We start from the raw sequence: 13,713 nt of genomic DNA on the forward strand, positions 1-13,713 counted from the left end.
ATACGAGAAAAGTTCACGCAAAACATTAAAAACTGGTGAGTTTCCTGAAGTTGAAGATACTCTGTATCTTGGTTACATCATGTGCGAGATACAATTGTAGAAAAGCTCGTGGACACAGCAGATGACCTGACAACAGACGACGTAAGCAAGTGGCTCGCCAGTGGGTAAGAAGAAAACAACCAGTTTTTGACAGATGATGACATAATCAAGGATGTGACGACTAAAGAAGAGAATGAGGAGGGGGATGAGGGAGAAGCAGCAGCAGCTGTTAAAACAATACCTCACAACGCTGCCACGGATTCCTTCACTTCGTCCATTACATGGGCAGAAGAAAATGGTGTCTGCACGGGTGATATCTTGGTGTTAAAACGACTTCAGGAAAAAGTGTTAAAGTGTCATTTCAAGCAAACAAACAAGACAATTGACATTTTATTAGACCTGTTTCCTCAAAGCAATAATAATAATACACCATACTACAGTGCAGAAATGTAAATTTATCTCTTATTTTTGTTATAACGTAAACCTAACGCAGGCCTACGTAAGATTATGTAAACTACAGGAAAATGCAATATGTATCTTGTTTTCTATTTTTTACAACACTAATTTCCATATGTTTTGCTTTTAAAATGCATTTTTTTAAATGAACCTTTGCTAATCTGGCAGTCCTCTGGTCTGATATCTGCCGGATTACTGAGGGATTACTGTACTTGCACCCAAGGTCATTTCTGCTTTACAAATATATGACTGATGAAAAGACTGATATCTCTGGAAATATAACAAAAATCTTAGCAATAACTTTGCTACATAAAGAATTGATACATTACTAAAATCTACTGACCTCATTTCTTGCATCCGAAGTTTCTACATTAATTGGTAGGACTGTAGGAAGAGCTGGTAGGACTGTAGGAAGACCATGTTCTTTTGCATGTGCTTTCAGACTAGCTTCATTAGAAAATATTTTTCTGCATATATCACAATAGAAATACTTTGTGCTGAATGGTACAAATGCCGTTGGTTTCTTTAACCTGGAAGTAAAAACAGAAGAGAACAATTTTAAAAATAGCAAAGCTTATGTGACAACAAATGTGAAGAAACCGTATACCAGTGATGGAACTACTGCTCACCTCTGTATATATACGAGGGCTAGGGAGAAGATAGTGCTATGTCAAAATTCAGTTTTTATATTTGTAGGCTTAGTCTGATTTGGTCTCCACTTTATGCATAGTAAGGCTAATCTGAACTGAACCGACAGCTTAAAGAGGGATCCAAACCACTATGTGCCTCCACCGGGTATCGAACCTGGGACATCTTGATTACAAGGCAATGACGCTAGGTAGGCTTAGTAGATACACTCTCTTCTGCTATAGTTAATGTTCTGAATTTGTCAACAGGTAACAACAGAGTCATTTGAGTTTATTCTTCCTACGCTCAGGCTTAAACTTTTGTGCTATGTTTTTTTCTTCTTCAAAATGTCAATGTGCATTGTGATGCTAGCACTTCAGGCTCTAGAAAAATAATTAAATTTACAAGTATTTCTAGTTCCATCAGTGAAGTGACAAATGAAGATAATGCTGAGTGAAAAATTGTTCATAAAGGGTCTGGCAGGGAAGTCTGACGGTTTTTGAAATACTAGTACACGGTTGTACTTTGATACAAAACAAAATGTATTTTTTTGATTTATGAATCATAACAAAAAAACTAGATAAAGAAATGTGTATGTTTTAAAAATGATGTCATGCAAATGACAACCACCCTTGCGAACGCACTCTCGCAACCTGTCACTGACATTCCGCACAGCATGTTGGACCATACATATCTTGTGGAATTGCCGCGATTTCCCTACGAATTGCAGCTTTCAGTTCTTTTGTAGTGCGTGGTTTGTTCATAAAAAGTTTCCTTTTTCCCCATAGAAAATAATCGCATAGCGATAGGTTTTGTGTGCGAGGTGGCCATGGCATGTTGCCTTGTTGAGAGATGATGTGCGCAGGAAATATTTGTGCAATTTAATGCAGAGCTGGAAGTCCTAAAGTAATGTATCCACAACAACATTGTGTTCTGAGTAGGAACTCTTCCGTGATGCCCAATACTGAACTGCAACCTAAACGCTTGTTGGGTTCCAATTACAGTTTCTCCCATTTTTTTTAAAAAAAATTCCAGAACAAAAGCACGATGTACAGCATTCCACTGCTCCATGCCGACTGAAATGGAATCACATGTCTAGCAAAATCTCAGCTCCCGCGTTAAGTTTGACTCTGCCTACCAGCAGTGTTGCGAAACTAAAACCATTCCCTGGCAGACCCTGTATCTTTTGTAAGGACACATCATTTGGATTGCTAAACAAAAAGAATAAATGTTATTATAAATTTTCCAAATTTATGACTATTTGTAATTATGAGAGAACTACAGGAAGGCCAAGAAGAAAACAGAAAGGCAATGTTGAGTTGAGTTACATAAGGATGGGTAAGAGCAAATTGATGTTGCTCAGGATAGTAACTGATTTGTGTTGCTGCAGCAGTTTCAGGAATAACAGAGATAGTTAGTTATTTAATTCTTGATTAACCAACACTTACTTGACAAACTGAGTATCCAATTCTAAAATTTGGGTAAGTTCGTCTCTGCGCAAGCCACGTGACACCCTTTTTCCAGTCTGGAAGCATCTTTTTTGACCTCTCCAGTATCTTATGTTGGCCTCTGGAACACCATAGAAACGCTCAGATGCTCTGTTCCCATGCTTTTCGGCATAATGGATTACTTCCAGCTTAAATTCTGTCGTGTACCTGTAATATGCACTACATAATAAATCTATCATTCAATACTTAAACAGTTAAAAGTTAACCCATAAAAATAGTTAAAGTAACAATTCCTAGAGCATTTCCTTGCACATAGCAGCATGTCAAAAAACTAAAAGCAACAGTAGCTCACCAAGCAACATTCATAATTGGGATAAAGAGACGCGGTACCATATAAATATGGAGAAACTAGTACTCACTTTACCTCCAACAACCAATATAAATGGTTTGCCTTCCCCTACCATCCCACCACATCCAACTGCATATCCAAAGCCCTTCTCCCATATGGCATCAAAGTAGCGCACAAACTCAATGCCAAAATAGCTGATAAACTAAACAAACACAAACGGTACTTCCTCTCCCCCTTGATAACCCAGGTGGATACGATGCAGAGTGCGAGTGCAAGGCACATTACATTGGCAGATCAATCAGATCTGTCAATGAAAGAATCCAACAGCACCTATCAGATGCGAAAAAAGCCCAACCCACTACTGGTCTTGCCAAACACATCAAACCATAGCCATAAAATTCAAAAGGTACAGGTCAAACACACTGCTCACACACTCGTAGACACCAAAATCAAGGAAACGCATGTCATAATGCACTTCCTGAATGAGCTGAACATCGATAGTGGACAGGCACACCACACTTGGATTCCCCTACTACAACAGTTAACACCGGGAAATAGCAGATGACACGGGTGCGGACATACAGTTAGCAACAGTGCACCTAGCGGCTGCCGGAGAACTACAAACAAAAGACGCACGCCAAGCAACAGTACAGCGAGTTCCAACAAGGATGGTGGCAGTGGCCACAGAAATTAATAGAACAAAGAAGAAAAAACAGTTTCACGGATAAAGTGAGTACTAGTTTCTCCGTATTTACAAGCAACATTTTAAGTTCCCGAGAGGATGGTGAGAGTGGTCACTGAAATTAATAGAACACCATGCTTCTTATGGTCATGTCTCAGAAGTAAACAATCCACACTTCCTTAATCGTTTTGACCTTACTCCAAATAAGGGTTTTAGAGCTCACGAGGACATTGAAGATATCTCATCAAGTGCTCTCTATGGAAAATCGCACTCACAAGCCAATGTAGAAATAAAGTCAGGAACATGCAAAATCTTGTCCGTTACACAATTAAATGTGAGTGCTGGCCATTCTGTGCAATGTCGCAATTTGAACAGCATGCGAACATCAGGTCATGTGCAAATTCGTGCAAATTCGGAAAATCTGCTTCAGAGATGCTATCGAATCTGGAGTAAGTATACATGATACTGCACTAAAGAAATCCACAGTTTCCAACTGTTTTTTCTAAGTTTCCAATGGACAGGTGATAGAGACTGCCAGTGTAGTGTGAGGCCTTCCATATCCAGAACCAAAGAAATGGTTGAAAAGTGCAATACATGATTCGGTCTGATCCAAGAATGACCATCGTTGGAGATTGAACAAGACATTGGTATCCTCTCATGGATCCAATCATGTGATTCTGTTCGACAATTTGAAATTGAGATGTGTCAGTGCACACCAAGCCACTCACGATTTGTGCAGAAATTCATCACCAAGAAAGCATCTCAACCACTGTACTCTTCAGATCTCACTCCGAGTGACTCTTGGCTGTTAATTGGTCTCAAGGGCATGCATTTTACAACAATGGAGGACCTCAACTTGAATATGATGGCAAAATTCCAGAATATTACAAACAAAGTTTTCCACCTGCTTCCAATGGCAGGATCAATGAAGCAAGTATGTGTGTATGCAAAGGTTCTTCATTGAAGGTGATTATTAGAGCCCGGAAGTTTGGAAAAATGCCTCTTTTTATCTACTGCATATATTGATAAAATTTTTCCAGACATATGTTTTTTATGTTGTTTCGAATGTTTTAGAAGGCTTTTCATTTTGCCTATTTTGCCTACTTGGGACCCCACTGCCTATTGTTAATTATAATGCCTTTTTTTTTGCCCTTTTCAATGATTTTTTTTTAAAATGTGTATATAAATTATTTTTCTCCCAAAAAACGTTGTTGGCATTTATTTTTCTTCCGTTTATTATGTGAATAATTTTTGCCTTATTTAGGTAATATTGAACTCGCGCATGTTTCAACATTGCTGAAAGAGAAAAGTGTGAGAAAAAGTATTTCATGCTGATTTAGGATATTGCCTTTCGGTTAACATTTCCTTGTGCATGATTGACTGCTGAAAACCTGTTGCAGAACACCTGCACAATTACGTCATCACGTCCAGCATCCTTGTCAGGAGGTTATTGACAAGAAACAGCACTAATGCCCAAGGGCCTTTGCATGGATTCCAAAATCAGGTTCTCTATCTTTAGTTTAGTTCTGCACTTTGGAGGGAAAGAATCGTGTAGTTGTCATCAAGCTGAAATTTAGTGTGCCATGAAGTGATACGTTACATGATTACGTGCGTGAATTTGGTGAAAGCACATTTTCGACAGACAGTACTATTCTTCTCTGCAAGATATGTGAAAAAACAATCAACCATGAGAAAAATACTTTATATCTCAGCATGTGTCAACAGCAAAACATAAATCTGCAGCTGCTAAAATGATCGGACAGAAGAAGATATCCCTAATTTCAACAGTGGGCACTTCATCCAACAGGCAATCTCAGTTTTCTCTTGAACTGTGCAAAGCTTTCATAGAAACGGTGCCGTCGGAATCTACGCTGCAGAAAACATATTTAAGCATCTGCTATGAAGAATTCATGCTGAAGTTGGTGGAAAAAGATCTGGATTTCAATAGATGGAAGTACTGACACTATGGGATGCTACATAACCAACATCATCATAGGAACTATGGATGCGGAGAATCCTCGTCATTTCTTCTCACGTCAGAACAACTAGAGAGAGCTAATGGTTCGTCAATAGCTCAGTTATTTTCAAATTCCCTACTTCTGCTCTGGCCAGATGGTCTACATCATGATGAAGTGTTACTTTTTATCAGTGATGCAGCTCCCTATATGAAGAAGGCTGCCATAGTATTGAATATTCTCTTCCCGAACATGCTTCATATCACATGTGTAGGCCACGCAATGCACAGAATCGCCGAAGTTAGTGTGTTGCACCCAGAAGTAGACAGGTTGATTTCGAACACAACGAAGATATTTCTGAAATCTCCCTCTCGAACCCAAAAATTTCAGGAAGTTGTGCCTGAGCTTAGTTTACCTCCGCAACCAGTCTTGACGAGATGGGGAACCTGGATATCAGCAGCTATATATTATGATAACCACCTTGAAAAAATCAGTGAGGTGATCGATGCTCTTCCAGAAAATGAAGCAGCTTCAAATCGTGAAGTGAAAAAACTCCTGTGCTATTCAGAACTGAAGAATGAACTGTCATTTATTTTTGAACATTATGGTGCATTGCCAGAGACAATTACAAAGCTAGAGAAAAGAGGTGAGACTCTTGTAGCATCCATGAAAATCTTCGAGGAATCTATGCAGCAGATGATGGAAGTGCCAGGAGAAAAGGGGTCAGCTGTTGCGGAAAAGTGCAAACGGGTAGTGAGCGCAAATGAGGACTTGAAACAATTGAAAACAATTTGTGATATTCTAAAAGGTGAAAATGCTGTTACCGAAATGAGTCCAGCTACATTAGCTTGTTTTATGTATGCTCCAATAACTTCTGTCGAAGTAGAAAGATCATTTTCTAGTATGAAAAACATTCTATCTGACAGACAACTATCAATGAATGTTGGGAACTTTAAAAAACACCTTGTAGTTATGTGCAATCAAGACGGAGAAAATTGAAATGCTCTTCCCAATGTAGATTTTAACATTTTGCCAGAAATTATAGATAAAAGTAAGCGACTTCCAAATGTGCCTTTTTTCCGGTTTATTTTGCTTTTTTTCATTTTTAGTGCCTATTTTCCACATTATAAATGCCTTTTTGCCTGCCTATTTTAACGAAAATAAATGCCTGAACTTCCAGGCTCTAGTGATTAGGTAAATGTTGCCAAATGTCCTGATGTTACAGTGCTATACCACAATTCCAGAAACTTTTGGCATGCTTTGAATGCTTCTCTGATATTGCCTACCATATTTGAATTGTTCTTCTATTTTGGAGTATTTTCATTATTCAGAAATTCTCTTTTATATTTTCTACATATCTTATGTGCCTATTGAGATACATTTTGTACGGTGTGCATTTTAAAAAAAAAGGGTCAATTATTTATAAGAAGTGAATGGCGACAGTGATCAGATTATGCCTGTGCAGTAATATCAACTGGCCCATTGGCGACCAAGCAATCACATTTTCGCTAGTCAGCTGTTGGTTATCCTGTGAGTTAATTCATGTTAAAATGGCTGCGGATTACACAATCCAGCCAGTTAAGTACAGTTTGTAATACGATTTCTTAATGTCAAAGGCCATAACTAGGCTTTGGATAGTTATGTATTTTGCATATAGCATACGCAAATGCATATTTTCAGTGTCTTCAGGATATATTGCAAATTTTACAGATTTTTTCTTACAAATGCATATTCTGCTGTTTCTGTCTGAAAATTTGTAGTTTCCTTTCCTGTGGAGCAATTCACAAACATGATTCATTTGTCAGGTGTTCTTCGTAGTCAAGATTGGTTTGTTATCTTTGTTCGCAGGTGAGTCACATCTCTGGAAATGCCCCTGCAGTGCAGTGCTAATGTGAGTAATTTTAATCTTTGTCTACCAGTTGTTTTCGAGTGGGAGAATTATTAGTTTCACGATGGCTGTGCGAGACTGCAATCTGAAGATGCCGAAGGAGAAGCGGCGATCTGTACTTTGCTTAGTGTGTATGTAAAATAATTTAAAGATTTTTCTACTGACGGCATAGTCTTGTTTTGTAAATACTGAGAAACCTCAGTGTCAGCTGGGAAAAGGTTCCAAGTAACTCAATATCTACAAACTTCAAGAACAGGGAAACGAAATCAAAAGCAAGAACCAACAGTCTTTAATCAAGCCATCAGTAAGTAAGTCAGGACCTCAGTTATCTCAGTTCAATGAAGATTTGTGCAGGGCCTTTGTGTCAGCAAACATACCACTGGCAAGGTTGAAAAACAGGTCTTTGCAGACTTTCTGAAGAAACACACTGAACGGCCTGTTCCAGATGAATCTACCCTAAGAAAAATTTCTTCTGGTGTTATACAATGAAACATTAAGTAAATTGAGAGCAAAAGCAGTGGACAAAACTATCTGGGCTCCTTTGGATGAAACAACAGATACTGAACAGAGGTGTGTTGCTAATTCTGTGTTTGGTATTCTTGGTGTTGAAGAAAAGAGAGAGAATTCTTATTTACTCACAGTGTCTGTGCTAGAAGGTGTGAATCACTCAAGTATCGCAGCGTCTTTTAATGATGCGCTGAGTCTTTTGTGGCCTTCGGGCATAGCCTACAATCGTGTGCTTCTGGTGTGTACAGATGCAGCAACTTACATGACAAAGCTATTACGGGTCTTGGAGTTCTGTATCAAAAAATGATGTCCGTAACTTGTGTGGTGCATGAACTTCATCGTGTAGCTGAAGTGGTTCATGCGTTTTACCCTAAAGTAAACAGGGTAATTTCTGTGAAAAAGGTGTTTGTAAAAGCCCCAAATCGCAAAGCTAAGTTTCAAAACTGTGCCATGAACACTCCCCTCCCTCCTTCCCCCGTTATAACAAGATGGGGCACTTGGCTTCATGCTGCAGCTTACTATGCAGACAATTTTGAAGCAGTGAGCAACATTGTTGAACAATTAGATGCCAAGGATGCTGTTTGTATCAAGGAGGCAGAAACAGCCCTGAATTCAAACAGTGTTAGAGAAGAGCTCGTATTTATTAGCTTGAATTTCATGTGCATTGCAGCAGCAATAAGGAAACTGGAGACAAGGGAACTCTCTCTTAAGGACAGTCTCCAGGAGGTGGAAAAGGTGGAAGAAGTTCTGTTGAACGCTGGAAGGCCAGAAGTACTTGAAAAATTTCAGTTATGTGTTCGCGAAGAATTCTGGCTACAAGCTCCTAAAGGACATTTGCTCTATTCATGAAGGGAAACAAAATGTGGACGGTATTTCAAGTGAACTGGACGGTATTTCAAGTGAACTGCACGTTTCCGATTTGTTGAAATTACAACATGCGCCTATTGTTTCTTGTGATGTGGACAGTGTTTTTTCAGAGTATAACCGTATTCTCGTGGATAACAGGCATAAGTTTACTTTTGAGCATCTGAAACAATACAAAGTTATTAAGTGTAATAGTAACCTTTCATGCTGAGTAGAATGAGAGACAGCTGGTGAAATTCCACCTTCTGCTAATCGTGACGCTCAGTGAAGTCAGAAACAGTTAGTGGACTTATGATAAAGATACACATACAAAAACCATATGAACAGCACAAGGAAATAATGGGTTAAGTCCATTTTATCAATTTTTCAGGAGAGCAACTTTGAAGTTTCTCTCTCATTGCATACTATATTTTCCTATGGCAATAGCTCTGTCACTTGACTCATTTTTATAAATTGAATTTATGCATCTGCACAAGTGTCTAAGGAACTATAGAACTGCATCAATAACACATTTTCGGTAAAAATGGACTTAACCCGTTCTTTCCGTGTACTCTTCATATGTAAAATATGGTCAATTGTCAATCCGGTAAGCCAAACCACATTTTTTTTTACTTATGTAAACAGTGGAATTAATAAATAGTTACAAGTTATGGCTAAATTTTCTGAGTTTGATGTACATTTTTAAATGCATATTTTGATCATTAAAATATCATATTTCGAGCATTTTAAGAGCATATTTGCATTCATATTTAAAGGTTTTTTAGTGCATAACTATCCAAAGCCTAGTCATAACGCTGCCAAAATTCACTGAGAATTGTGTGAAGTGTATGGTCCAAGTGGAATGTGTGAAGGAAAAGTACAGCAAGGGTGTCGTGCATTCATGCCCACTAAAGGCAAGAAGGCTCACACTCCATCTGCACGAAAAGTCATTGCAACTGTTTTCTGGGACCAAAAAGGTGTGCTTTTGATGGATTTTATGGAGCTGGGAAAAATAATATCACATTGCAGGTGTGCTGTGAAACACTGTCAAAACTACGATGTGCCATACAAAACCAACAACTAAAATTGAAAAGAAGAGCACAAAACATTACAAAAGAAAGATACAGGAGAAGTTAAAAAGATAGATACAAATATAATATAATATGGTTATTTGCATAGAGAAAAAATGGCCATGCAAACCTTTAAGAAGAATATAGTGATGAAGGAATTGGGAGCATGAAAGTAGAAGTATCAATTTTACTAAAAACGTCATCCTGAAGATCGCCAGTTGAACGCTCATTCACCCAAAATTCCACCAGATGGAGAGCCGAGCAACATGAATTTTCCACTCTGCTCTGCACAGTCAGCAAGTCAACGGCCCTCGCCAGAGGTGAGAGTGCACCTCCAACTGTAACTTTTCACCTGTACCTAGGGATACCCCAGGTGAACAGTAGGAGGTGCAAAGTCCACCACGCCACAGCGAACTTCCGATGTATAAAAACCCCTGGAGACGGTAAATCAAGACGATCAACGAGACTACGATATCTGCCAGCTGAGAGATCGCAACCTTACTAGGTGGCAACAAGCGAGCAATTCAAGAAGAAGTCCAGACTATGGAGAATCATCAGCTTAAAGCCAGCCCGAGTCTGGAGAATTAGTGCTCTGTTAATTAAGTCGCCGTATCGCCAGCCACCTCTTATCGCCGCCAACAATCTCTCCAGTGGACACCCATCTCCATACCGACCGTCGCCGACGCCAGAAGCTGAGGGCTAGAACAACGAGCAAGGGGTGACTAGCGTACAACAACTTAGGCTCCCAACAATCCTTCATCCGCACCACTCAGGGTAGTCCAGCGAGACCCAAACTAAAACCTACTTATTTTAACTGAGCTATGTCCTGGTGTGACTCGATCCCGTACCGTACCCGACATCACGCTACAATAGATATGTTACAGAGATACGAAGAACAAACTGATCAACACATTAAGGTGGAAGACAGGTTGAGGAAAATAAAGCAAACGACCAATGAAGCTGCATAAGAAATCATCGGCTATAAGAAACACAGGACGAACTACGATTGGTATGAAGAGCACTGAGAAATGAGCACCAATTGAGAGCACACTAGAGTACCACACATGGGTAGATCCTCGAGGTTATGACACAGTGGCAACAAGTGACCAAGAATTCTACCCTGACATCCACGAAAGTTACAAAGTAACAAGTGATAGTGAATAAATTAAAAGGCAACTCTCGAGTGATACAAGTGATATTTATTAGAAATGTTTTGAAGTCACAGAGGTACAAGTGAACTGTATTATTCTTTTTAATTATGATACGTTACTCTCAGGAAGTTTATTTTCATTCTATAATGTCCTCTCTTAAGCGTTAAGTATTGAATTTTTTTATTTCATGCAAACCAAGACTTTATATAAACATTTAAATATCAAATATTTAAACACATTTTTATCAGAATGTTAATTATACCATTGTGGTTTTTGCTAGGGCTGAGCTGATAACGATGCCGATGTATTGGAAGTCATCTACTGATACCAGCCGATACCTTTCCGGCATATTGGTTTCTCAACGGGGTTGTAAACATGCCACGAGGCCCTTTCGAGGAGTCTAATTATTAGGGACATTGAATTTTCGCGATGCGCGAAATCGCGAAATGTAAAAAAAAAGATTCAATTTTGAACATTCTGCACGTAACTACACCCCCACTGATGAAATATGCATGAGTTTTATTCATGTGTGCTTTTCCACGAAATGAATGCTTTTTCGTGAAATAACCGTGAAATATCATCAAATTAAGTAGAAAACATGCAAAAACCAGCAATCGAGGTTGCGCGCGCAAACTGTCGATTTCTAACGAAACGTTTGCCTAAAGTTTCCTACCACTAGCAGCTGAAGAACGTTTTATCTTCTATCACATCAGGAAGACGCTGCAAATTGGTATTTCCCATGCACATAACCTCAGTTCGAAAACTTCGTTCCCTGTCAAGCTGCATTTCTTTCTTCTCCCGAATGTCTACTCAACTTCCAGTTTCATTGAACTTGCTAGCTGTAGCAGCGATAAGATTAGTCTGTTCCCGCACATCAAGGGAAACAATGGTGTCATTGGTGTTCAGTCATGAATGAATTTTGTTTATCATCATGTGATTTTTAACATGTGTTTGTGTATGTGCAGAAGTGATTATTTTGTTGGACAGCAAGGATATCCTTTAAATACATACAATGAATAAATCACTTGAGATATGCTTTTTAGAAATGAAGTGATTTTGTGTTGATGTTTCCTTTTTGGTTGGACAACTAAGTACTTGTGCATATGTACAGTATATAAAAATGAAGTAGTTTATCAATTTATAGGTCTTTTGTATGTTGTTTCCTCTCATAATGAAAAAGTGTGTGCATTTTTTTTTCAGCGCTGGTATAGACCGCTGATCTAACATTTTATTTACCGCTCTCCTTAGTTTTTATTTACCATAAATTTGTGTCCCTACTAATTATCCTTGAAATTATGCAAAATTCAAACTTTCTTTAAATTTTGAACCAATTTTGCATGAAAACTATACTTAGTGATTTCAAAGTATCTATTTTAACATTCTGGTGTAATTCTTGAATATTCTAAAGCAAATTTCTTGGTAAATTGATCCATATAAATTTTAATAATATTGATCAATATTATGAACAAATTTTATGTATTGCAATTTTCAAGTATCGGTATCTGTGGGAATTGGTAAGAGTAAAGGCATCAGTATCGGTTCAGCTCATTCATGGTAATTCAGTGGATATGTTTGATAACTTCCATATTAACAGTGCTTGAATTGGGGGATAATGGGGGTGACCCACCCCCCAGCTAACCCCAAGATTGAGCAAACATCCCACTTCAAGTGCTGCATATTAATATAGCTGTGCAAAAGTGGAATTACATTACACATTATTGTGTAATCAATTGATTATTATCATTACCTCAGATACGAGAATAAAGTACATAAATTGAAACCAAAATGAAAGCAAATATACTTACTCTTCTTGAGTTTTGTGGAAGTTGATGTGTGTTTGCAATCCCTCTTCAGAACGGAATTTAACTCCACAAATATCACACGCTAACTGAAGAACCTTGCTGGCATGCATCATTTTCTCATGCCGTATCCTCAGTTTATCACTTGCAAAATGTTTATTACAAACTGAGCACCTAGAATCAAAAGTTAATTTTATTACAGATTAATTAATAATGCAGGAAACACTGACAGGCAAAACTGTGACTATGCCAGAAGCGTGCGGTGACCATTTAGATAGAATATATAATTTTTAATAAACAATAGTACAGGGTGGCCCGTAAGTCCCTACCTATTCATATATCTTATGTATCTAGTGTATAGACTTTTCTGTGTGCTGTTGCGCATAATATTATGCGATGCCATGTTCTGTGACACATTTTCCGCAACATAGCAGGGTTCCTATCCATATGTTATTATGTTATGTTATGTTATTCATACATGTTACCCCCACACCACCTATATGCCTTCACGGCGTAGTGCTAAGCACAGGGGAGCACTTTACCTTTTTTTTTATGTTATTCAATTATGCATGTATGTTTTGGTTTCAACAAGATGAAGCTCCGGCTCAATATGCCCTGTGTGCGTGAATATCTCAATGACACTTTTCCTAACAAATGGATAGGTCGTGGTTCTGAAATATCCCAGGCACCTATGAAATGGCCCGCAAGAAGTCCGGACTTGACAACATGTGATAACTCTCTTTGGGGATATATAAAGGACATTATGTTGCGAAAAATGTCTCACAGAACATGGCATCGCATAATATTATGCAGCGAGAATGAAGAACAGCACACAGGTACACTGGACAGTGGACACACAAAATATGTGAATGGGAAGGGACTTACGGGCCACCCTGTAC

The 13,713-nt window shown here is 38.5% G+C and overlaps 1 protein-coding gene across 1 annotated transcript in view; it reads right to left on the minus strand.

Moving 5' to 3' along the window:
• Window positions 1-13,713, minus strand: part of LOC145981860 (uncharacterized) — a 43,086-nt gene that overhangs the window by 2,180 nt on the left and 27,193 nt on the right. Inside the window, exons 5-7 of the mRNA XM_083115310.1 lie at window positions 12,821-12,988; window positions 2,571-2,777; window positions 839-1,025 (exon numbers count right to left, since the gene is read on the minus strand). Coding sequence (XP_082971436.1) covers window positions 839-1,025; window positions 2,571-2,777; window positions 12,821-12,988 — 562 coding nt within the window. The remainder of the gene's footprint in view (window positions 1-838; window positions 1,026-2,570; window positions 2,778-12,820; window positions 12,989-13,713) is intronic.

This window comes from Lepisma saccharinum, chromosome 30 (assembly GCF_977018435.1).
Source record: "Lepisma saccharinum chromosome 30, izLepSacc3.1, whole genome shotgun sequence".
NCBI lineage: Eukaryota > Metazoa > Arthropoda > Insecta > Zygentoma > Lepismatidae > Lepisma > Lepisma saccharinum.